Here is a 10,922-nt window from a genome sequence, read left to right as displayed (position 1 = left end):
TCCCTGCTCGTAGCTAGCTGCTACTAAGACCATCGACGATGATCGATGTTTGGTTTCTAGTCTCCACAACTGCTGACGAGAGGACGAACAATAAGGGATCATGTTTGGTTGATGCCCTGACCCCCACGGACGTCCCAACAAAACATTTAAGGCATGCTTCCTGCTTTGAAGTTAATTGTGAACCAAAGAAAACTTTTTGCTTAGCCACATCTTCACAAAGGAGAACTGGCTTCTGATGAGGCTGCTTTTTCCTTGACCTGCTTATTTTGAACTTGAGCTTTGGTTTCATTAATGTTGTGAATAGGATTTGATTCTACATAGGTTCCTTCAACACTTCTTGCAGCTTCTTGGCTTCTGTGGACTGATATAACACCTTGAATACTTGGTATTTTCATGCATAGGTAAGCTGAATGCAATACTGATTCGAAAGCGTTAAGTTCCCTCTTTCCGATGTTTGCAATGTATGGAAATTTCATATCAACAATGTCAAATACAACTTTCTCTATTCTGGTATTGTTGACATAGTAGAAGGTGACAGGCATAGTCAACTTCCCAAGTGCTAAAACATGTTTGCCACCAAAGCCACACAATGGGTAGGCTGACTCTTGAGTTTTATATTCGGATTCTTGCATTTAACTGAAGGCTTTTATAAAAATGATGTTTACTACACTACCTGTGTGAACTAGGACATTATGGACCACAAATCCTTTTATGACACAAGAGGTCACCATGACATCTTTGTGTGGGTAATCTTTAAGCTAGAGGTCTTCTTGAGAGAATGCGTTTAGAATGTGAGACCACTTGGATCTGATATATGGCTCATGGACCCTCACATGTTGTACTCTTCTTTGAGCTTCTTTTTTCTTCCTTTTGTTGCCAGGCTCAAAGCTTGATCACCCCATAATGGGGAGGATGAGCTTCCCTAGGCTTGGTGACAAAGTGCTAAGACCTGCCATGCTCTTCGTCGTGGTCGTGTATTCACCAGAGGTGGTCGTCGGCAATGTTGGTCACCTATTTTGGTTTCTGGAAAAAGCAAAAAACATGACAATACAGTTAAGAATCTAGGACATTCGTCCCTCTCCTTTTATCTTCTTGTGAAAGATAAATCGAAGGGACGATGGTTTTAAATTTAAAAGTAATGATTGAAAGGAAGATAATGTAAGTGAACATAAAAACATAGTTTAATAATGTTTGTATCTTTTTCTTATTATTCTTCTTTTGCTTACAAATGATTACAACAATACCTTCTTCTACAAGAAAGTAACACAAAGATAGAGCTTTGAAGGCTGAGGGTTCTCGATCTTAGGATCGTCTCCCGTGCATGACACTTTTCCTCTATTTATAGTGATAGCAAGGTGTACAACTTCGTATAGAATTATAATTGTATCCTTATTTCTTATACACATAAATTACAAGTTCCATAGGGGCGTCATCATCCTTTTCCTTCATAGACGTTCTTCTCAAGCTTCTGGATTCTTCTCATTCACCTTTGCCCTCATGCGAAGCCGAAGTTCTCTCTTTCGTCTGTGTACACACGCTATGCTAGTCCATTACATCCGAAGCTTACTATCTTCGTTTTTTGGTTGTGTACTGTTTACGACAAAGGCAGATTCATGTTATTTTAGAGTACCTGAAACCACGGTCCACTTTCTCGGTCGGTAAATACCGAAATCCGGTGAAATTTCTTGTTCTTGGTGCCAAGCGAGATACAAAAACCAGTTCGGTTTTTCGGTGTATTCCGATTTCAAATTTGAAATTATAAAAGTGAAACGTTGGTCAACAAAACGGTTTTTGAAAATTACGAAACAAAATTATAATCCTTACCCGAAACACATTTGAAAATGACTGGTAGCGGAATATTTTGAGGTTCTTCGGCAAAGACATTTCTCCATCATTGCTCATAAATGAGATGGTAAACCTTGCCCCACTACTTTTGCTTATTTTGTGCAAGCACAACGTGACTTAAAGTCAAGCGGTAGCTTATAATATGTACTTTTTGAGTGATCAGATATCTAATTTCTATCTTTTCTTTAAAAAATATTGCATCCATTTTTACTTACTTTTTTTCTAAATTAATCTGAATCTTAGCTCTATATGTTTATAACTATAAAAATTATTATCTAAAAATATACTATATCTCAGACATCTGAAATATAGCGATGCAAGTAGGGATAGTGTCGGTCCTCATCTGTCGCGATCCTAGTCTGCCTTGATATAAGGCTATCTTCACCGGTTGCCTCTTCCATTCTCTCTGCCCTTGCATAGCAGCTACAGTAGCACTCTATATTACCTGCAACCGTACCCACTTTGGTTTCCCCCATCCAGATGAAACTCTCTCTCTCTCTCGCCCCACGTCCAGCACCACGCTATGTCCTCCATGCAGGCCCCACGCGGGATGCTGTTGCCGCCATGCTCCTCCATGCAGGTCCTCCGGGAGATGCTGTTGTCTGTGCGCCTGCTTTTGTTAGGGATGCTGAGAACAAAATGATATTAAATTTTGGTGATGGGTATAAGGTTTGATTCAGAGAGAACTAGAATAGAGATATAGAGAAAGAAAGATTATTTACGTGGCAGGTGAAAAGAATATAGAGGAGAAAATATAAATGGACCGTACCTACATCCGTCAGAATCAGGACAGGCTTTCATCGGGTTCCGGTCCCTCTCACGCGTCACGCAAGGGTCCAGTTTACAGGTTGTTGTCTGTCTCTGGCTCTCAATGACTCCATATGTCCAAGACTCCAGCTAGGATGCCCCCGCACACTGATGAGTGATGACAGAACCCGTATGTGCGATGCATGCATGGCCGAAAAAGATTACTTATTCTTGCTAGCCCAAACTCAGTACTTGTACATCCGGTGCTGCTGAAACAACAAATCAAAGAATGCGACACGACTGGAGCTACATTTACATGACACCATTCTTTCATCGCCCACTGCAAAATAAGTAGCTACTACTAAGACCGTCGACGACGATCGAATCGATGCCTGGTTTCTACTTTCCACGACTAGGGATCGTGCTTGGTTTTGATGCCCCACGGACGTCCCAACAAACCTCGCTCCCTCACCGGAGCTTGCACTCGGCGGGCACGCCCTGCGGGAAGCGCTTGGCGTCGGCGCAGTAGTTGTAGATCATGAACTTGCGCTGCACCCAGCGCATGCGGCGGTAGCTCATGTCGCTGAGCTGCTGGTTCCACCAGCCGCGGCCGGAGCCGGCACCCGCGACGGCGGCGGCCTCCATGGTGCCCTCAGGGCAGCGCTGCCTGCCGCCGTCCCAGACGCAGGCGTCGGCGCTGAAACCGCGGAAGGAGGCGACGAAGGGGGCCTTGGACCAGTCCGCCTTGACGCGCCCGCCCTGCGTGGCCCAGTCGTCGGCGTTCCACAGGCTGGCGTACAGCCTCATGGGCTGCGTCCTCGGGAACGCCACCCCGCGCGCCTCGTGGTTCTTGAAGTCCCGCACCGGGGTGCCGTCCACCGCGAAGATCACGTGCTGCGGGTTCCACAGGATGGAGTAGGTGTGGAAGGCAGTGGTAGGGTCGAACCAGAGGCGGAACTGCTGCTCCCGCTGGCCCTGTCCGCGCGTGAACACGTTGGTGTGCAGCGTGTAGGGCTCCCCGCTCACGTTGCCCAGGAACTCGAAGTCGATCTCGTCGTGCGCGTCGCCCTGGGACGACAGGTAGAAGGTGGTGACCGTGCCACGGAGTTGCCTGGCACCAGCTTGATCTGCATGTCGATCTTGCCGAACAGGTACTCGCTCTTGGACTGGAACCCGGAGCCGGACGTGCGGTCCAGCGTCAGGTCCAGCCCGCGCCCGCCGTCCACTACCTTGCCGCGGCCATCGCCCCAGGTCATCTCTGTGTCCTGGTAGAAGTTGCCGCCCTGCGCGGTGCCCGCCAGCTCCAGCCAGGCCACGACCGCCGACAGAAAGACAGGAGCAAACGACCTCATCGTCGCTTCCGATCCTCCCTTCTCAGCGGCGGATTGCAGGCAGCTCTATACCCGCCCTCTAGTAGAGCAACTAGCTAGTGACAGTGTCGAGCGAGCGTTGCTGTGTGTGTTGGATATGGAACTTGGATAGTAGATTGGTGTGGGGGTGGTATTTATACTGGAGGTCAGGAGCGCCCGGGGCCAGTTGCTTAGCCGTGGCAGGCAGCCGCGGCCGGGCACGGACAGCTGGTGGTGAACCAACGGGCGAGTGCCGGCCGGGCTGGCGCGTCCCCGGCGCGGAGGAGTAAATGTGGGAGCGGGTAGATTTGGGAGATGGCATGGCACGGTTGGCCGCGCACTGGATCCAGTCGAGCGAGCCTGGCCCTGGACCTGTCCGCCGCGTAGGTACACGCCGTGTGGGGGCCGGGCCCGTCCATCATCCATTCATCTGCGATCCGGCGGCATCATCCGCGAAAGGGGTGCGGAAAGTGCGTGGCGTGCAGCCTTTTGCGCGGCTCCTTTGGTCTTGCCGCGTCCGGTCGCCGTGTGGGTCACTTTACAGCGAGGCCACGGCTGGTGGTTGCACTGGCCAGTGGGCAGGCGGCTTGCTTGCCCCGCTCGTGCCGCCTGTGCGGCTGTGCCGCATTGCGCCGTTGCCCTTCCGCACACATGCCTGCTTCGTCCTGCACGCGTGGATGCAATGCGGCGGAACTAGAACTGCAAAAGGGTGAGGAGTTGTTTAGAAGCAAAATACTTTTAGAGTTTTAAGGTAAAATCACGGTATTAAGGTCTTGTTGTCATACCTCCGGCTCTAAAAAATTTAATGGAATTGGTAAAGCAAGTCATTAGATGCTCCAGAAAATTATGAAGCTAGAATTGTAAGTCTTTATAAGAAACGTTTATTATTTAGACTAAAAATATTTTTTAAAACTATTTAAATTGATATTATAAACTACAGCTCCACGCTAGAGTTGTTTGGTGTGTTTGACTATATTGTAAAAATTTGTGTTTTGAATTCCAAAGTTTTGTAGATAGCATGGACTTTTTGGAGTATTTTAAACTCCACTCCAACCCAGAGTTTTTGGTCGATGACTAGCCTTGCACATGTATACTAAATAACATAGTTTGAGATACTTTCTCTCCAAACACGTATTGCTAAAAGTGACGTAAAAAATACTACGACTATGACATGACATCTTAAAACCCGTAATATTTTAAAACCATGGTTTTGAAATATTTTGCTTTCGAACACTCCCTGATTGTTGAGGCTTCGTTTAACAGTTTTTGGACCTTTTGTGAAAAAATCGTGTCGGGGACCATAATTAGGGGTACCCTCAAGACTCCTAATTCTCAGCTGGTAACCCCCATCAGCATTAAGCTGCTAAGGCCTGATGGGTGCGATTAAGTCAGGGATCGGTCCATTCGAGCGACTCGATCACGCCTCGCCCGAGCCTAGCCTCGGACAAGGGCAGCCGACCCCGGATGGTTTCCGTCTCGCCCGAGGCCCCCCTCCAACGGCAGACACATCTCCGGCTCGCCCGAGGCCCTGCCTTCGCTAAGAAGCAACCCTGACTAAATCGCCGCACCAACCGACCAAATCGCAGGAGCATTTAATGCAAAGGTGACCTGACACCTTATCCTGACGCGCGCCCTCCGGCAGAGCCGAAGTGACCGCCGTCACTTCTCCGCTCCACTGACCGGTCTAACAGAAGGACAGCGCCGCCCGCGCCACTCCGACTACAGCGCCACTTGACAGAGTGAGACTGACAGGCAGTCAGGTCCTGCCAAAGGCGCCATAGGAAGCTCCGCCCGACCCAGGGCTCGGACTCGGGCTAAGTCCCGGAAGACGGCGAACTCCGCTCCGCCCGACCCAGGGCTCGGACTCGGGCTAAGTCCCGGAAGACGGCGAACTCCGCTCCGCCCGACCCAGGGCTCGGACTCGGGCTAAGTCCCGGAAGACGGCGAACTCCGCTCCGCCCGACCCAGGGCTCGGCCCCGGAAGACGACGAACTCCGCTTCGCCCGACCCCAGGGCTCAGACTCCGCCCTGGCCTCCGCCGAACGACCTCCGCCTCGCCCGACCTAGAGGCTCGGCCTCGGCCACGGAAGACAGACTCGACCTCGGCTTCGGAGGAGCCTCCACGTCGCCCAACCTAGGGCGCAGGCCAGCCACGTCAACAGGAAGCACCATCATCATCCTACCCCGAGCCGCCTCGGGCCGTAGGGAACAAGACCGGTGTCCCATCTGGCTAGCTCCGCCAGATAGGCAATAATGGCGCCCCCGCACGCTCTGTGACGATGGCGGCTCCCAGCTCTCTTACGGAAGCAGGTAGACGTCAGCAAGGACTCGACCGCTCCAACAGCTGTCCCTCCGCCAAGCACCGTCGCTCCTCCGACCGCCACGACATCACACCAGCAGGGTGCCAAGATCTCTCTGGCTGCCACATTGGCATGTACTTAGGGCGTCAGCTCTCCCCCGCTAGACACGTAGCACCACGCTACACCCCCATTGTACACCTGGATCCTCTCCTTACGCCTATAAAAGGAAGGACCAGGGCCCTCTTAGAGAGGGTTGGCCGCGCGAGGACGAGGACGAGACAGGCGCTCCCTTGGGGCCGCTCGCTTCCCTCACCCGCGTGGACGCTTGTAACCCCCTACTGCAAGCGCACCCGACCTGGGCGCGGGACGAACACGAAGGCCGCGGGATTCCCACCACTCTCACGCCGGACTCCGGCCGCCTCGCTCCTCTCCCCCCTTCGTGCTCGCCCACACGCTCGACCCATCTGGGCTGGGGCACGCGGCACTCACTCGTCGGCCTGAGGGACCCCCGGTCTCGAAACGCCGACAGTTGGCGCGCCAGGTAGGGGCACGCTGCGTGTTGACGAGCAGTTTCCCGTCAAGCTCCAGATGGGCAGTCTCCAACAACCTCTCCAACCCGGGACGGTGCTCCGTTTCAGGAGTCTTGAGTTCATGTCCCTCGACGGCAGCTACGACATGATACTCCTTCCACCGCCGTGCGACGACGACAATGGCGGCCGACAACCCGCCCGCCGGTGGCGGAATCGACGACATCTTCCCCGCATGGTGGAAGAACAACATTCGAGCTCGCCCTGTCCTCTCCCCCGCCATCGGAGGAGGAGGCGGGGCAACCAAGGCCGAGCGGGAGGCCGCGCTCCGTCGGCTGTCGAGCGAATCGACGTCCCCAGCGTCCCAACGGGGGGCGCGTCGGGCGTCGACCTCACGTTTGAGACGAAGGCGAGCGCCGTCCCCCCGCGACACGCCAATCCCGAGCAAGTGGACGACGCCAGCGCGCTCGCGGAGGGCCTGCAGGACGTCGCCCTCGTACCTAAGACGACGGCGCAATCAGCCCCCAACGTGACTATGTCGCTCCTCGTCGACCGAAAGGTACTGACTGATTCCCATCCTACGTCATTTCGACTCGGCCTCAACCCGCCTAGCGACCTCGCTTTGGCGGGCGCTCTCGTTGAGGTGAGTGCAACCCCTCTGGGGTTTTGTATGCGGTCGCCTTGGGACCGATTGACGGACGTCTCGACCTACGGGCCCTCTGGGTCCGAGGAAGATGGCGATCCCAGCATCTGCTGGGATTTCTCTGGATTTGGCAACCCCAGTGCCATGCGGGACTTTATGACCGCATGTGACTACTGCCTCTCCGACTGTTCCGACGGTAGCCGTAGCCTTGACGACAAGGACTGCGGCCCAAGCCGCGAATGTTTCCACGTCGAGCTAGGGGATCCCTCCGAAGGCAACCATCTCGGCATGCCGGAGGACGGTGATCTCCCTAGGCCGGTGCCTCACGCCGACATCCCGCGGGAGCTAGCTGTGGTCCCCGTTCCGGCGGGGGGTCACGACCCACAGCTTGAGCAAGTCCGCGGGGCGCAGGCCAGGCTCGACGAGGGAGCGGGAGCGCTCGAGTCAATCCGCCGGGACGTCGGGCAGGTATGGGCGGGCCAACCCCCGGCCGGAGAAATACGTCACCTGCCCCAGGGTTTCCAGCACCGTGTCGCCAACGACGTCAGGGTCAGGCCGCCACCCGCATCCAGCGGGGCTGGTCAGAACCTGGCAGCCGCAGCGATGCTCCTCCGCGCGATGCCGGAGCCATCAACCACCGAGGGTCGGCGAATCCAGGGAGAGCTCAAGAATCTCCTGAAAGGCGCTGCGGCCCGATGGGCCGAGAGCTCTGCCTCCCGAAGGCAGGGATACCCCTCGGAACCTCATGTCGCGACTTCCCGATTCATGCGGGAAGTCTCGGTCTACACCGGGCGCACGCGCAACACCGCGCCTGCGGCCCCGGGCCACCTCGGCAACGAGCACCATCGTCGCGACCGTAGGGCCCGCGACGACGACAAGAAGGAAGATCACCAAGCAGGAGAGTTCCCCGAGGTCCGCGACTGCTTCATGATCTACGGTGGGCATGCGGCAAATGCCTCGGCTCGGCATCGCAAGCAAGAGCGCCGGGAGGTATGCTCGGTGAAGGTGGCGGCGCCAGTCTACCTGGACTGGTCCGACAAGCCCATCACCTTCGACCAAGCTGACCACCCCGACCACGTGCCGAGCCCGGGAAAATACCCGCTCGTCGTCGACCCCATCGTCGGCGACGTCAGGCTCACCAAGGTCCTGATGGATGGGGGCAGCTGCCTCAACATCATCTACGCCGAGACCCTCAGGCTCCTGCGTGTCGATCCATCCTCCGTCCGGGCAGGCGCTGCGCCCTTCCACGGGATCATTCCCGGGAAGCGCGTCCAGCCCCTCGGACGACTCGACCTTCCCGTCTGCTTCGGAACGCCCTCCAACTTCCGAAGAGAGACTCTGACGTTCAAGGTGGTCGGGTTCCGAGGAACCTACCACGCGGTACTGGGGAGGCCATGCTACGCGAAGTTCATGGCCGTCCCCAACTACACCTACCTGAAGCTCAAGATGCCGGGGCCCAACGGGGTCATCACCGTCGGCCCCACGTACAAACACGCGTTCGAATGCGACGTGGAGTGCGTGGAGTACGCCGAGGCCCTCGCCGAGTCCGAGGCCCTCATCGCCGACCTGGAGAACCTCTCCAAAGAGGTGCCAGACGTGAAGCGTCACACCGGCAACTTCGAGCCAGCGGAGACGGTTAAGGCCGTCCCCCTCGACCCCAGTGGCGACACCTCCAAGCAGATCCGGATCGGTTCCGGGCTCGACCCCAAATAGGAAGCAGTGCTCGTCGACTTTCTCCGCGCAAACGCCAACGTCTTTGCGTGGAGTCCCTCGGACATGCCCGGCATACCGAGGGATGTCGCCGAGCACTCGCTGGATATTCGGGCTAGAGCCCGACCCGTCAGGCAGCCTCTGCGCCGATTCGACGAGGAGAAGCGCAGAGCGATAGGCGAGGAGATCCACAAGCTAATGGTGGCAGGGTTCATCAAAGAGGTATTCCATCCCGAATGGCTCGCCAACCCGGTGCTTGTGAGAAAGAAAGGGGGGAAATGGCGGATGTGTGTAAACTACACTGGTCTCAACAAAGCATGTCCGAAGGTTCCCTACCCTCTGCCTCGCATCGATCAAATCGTGGATTCCACTGCTGGGTGCGAAACCCTGTCTTTCCTCGATGCCTACTCAGGGTATCACCAAATCCGGATGAAGGAGTCCGACCAGCTCGCGACTTCTTTCATCACGCCCTTCGGCATGTACTGCTATGTCACCATGCCGTTCGGTTTGAGGAATGCGGGCGCGACGTACCAGCGGTGCATGAACCATGTGTTCGGCGAACACATCGGTCGCACAGTCGAGGCCTACGTCGATGACATCATAGTCAAGACAAGGAAGGCTTCCAACCTCCTCTCCGACCTTGAAGTGACATTCCGGTGTCTCAAGGCAAAGGGCGTCAAGCTCAATCCCGAGAAGTGTGTCTTCGGGGTGCCCCGGGGCATGCTCTTGGGGTTCATCGTCTCTGAGCGGGGCATCGAAGCCAACCCGGAGAAGATCGCAGCCATCACCAGCATGGGGCCCATCAAGGACTTAAAAGGCGTACAGAGGGTCATGGGATGTCTTGCGGCTCTGAGCCGCTTCATCTCACGCCTCGGCGAAAGAGGTATGCCTCTGTACCGCCTGTTAAGGAAGGCCGAGTGTTTCGCTTGGACCCCTGAGGCTGAGGAAGCTCTCGGGAACCTGAAGGCGCTTCTTACAAAGGCGCCTATCTTGGTGCCCCCAGCTGATGGAGAAGCCCTCTTGATCTACGTCGCCGCGACCACTCAGGTGGTAAGCGCCGCGATTGTGGTCGATAGGCAAGAAGAGGGGCATGCATTGCCCGTCCAGAGGCCAGTTTACTTCGTCAGCGAGGTACTGTCCGAAACCAAGATCTGCTACCCACAAGTTCAGAAGCTACTGTATGCAGTGATCCTGACGAGGCGGAAGTTGCGACACTACTTCGAGTCTCACCCGGTAATTGTGGTGTCATCCTTCCCCCTGGGGGAGATCATCCAGTGCCGAGAGGCCTCGGGCAGGATTGCGAAGTGGGCGGTGGAAATCATGGGCGAGACCATCTCGTTCGCGCCTCGGAAGGCCATCAAGTCCCAAGTCTTGGCGGACTTCGTAGCCGAATGGGTCGACACCCAGCTGCCGACGGCTCCGATCCAACCGGAGCTCTGGACCATGTTTTTCGACGGGTCGCTGATGAAGACGGGAGCCGGCGCGGGCCTGCTCTTCATCTCGCCCCTCGGGAAGCACCTACGCTACGTGTTGCGCCTCCATTTTCCGGCGTCCAAAACGTGGCTGAATACGAGGCTCTGGTCAATGGGTTGCGGATCGCCATCGAGCTAGGGGTCCGACGCCTCGACGCTCGCGGTGACTCGCAGCTCGTCATCGACCAAGTCATGAAGAACTCCCACTGCCGCGACCCGAAGATGGAGGCCTACTGCGATGAGGTTCGGCGCCTGGAAGACAAGTTCTACGGGCTCGAGCTCAACCACATCGCTCGGCGCTACAACGAGACTGCGGACGAGCTGGCTAA

The 10,922-nt window shown here is 55.7% G+C and overlaps 1 protein-coding gene across 1 annotated transcript; it reads right to left on the bottom strand.

Moving 5' to 3' along the window:
- Positions 1-2,827: 2,827 nt before the first annotated feature.
- On the bottom strand, positions 2,828-4,068 carry LOC100284736 (xyloglucan endotransglucosylase/hydrolase protein 23). Its single transcript, NM_001157631.2, is given in 2 exon segments — positions 2,828-3,694; positions 3,697-4,068. Coding segments are annotated over 2 exon segments (882 nt in total). The 5' UTR covers positions 3,945-4,068; the 3' UTR covers positions 2,828-3,060.
- Positions 4,069-10,922: the final 6,854 nt, after the last annotated feature.

Source organism: Zea mays, chromosome 8, assembly GCF_902167145.1.
Source record: "Zea mays cultivar B73 chromosome 8, Zm-B73-REFERENCE-NAM-5.0, whole genome shotgun sequence".
Classification (NCBI taxonomy): Eukaryota; Viridiplantae; Streptophyta; class Magnoliopsida; order Poales; family Poaceae; genus Zea; species Zea mays.
Note: the sequence above shows the minus strand (reverse complement) of the source record. Positions and strands in the feature narration are given on the sequence as shown.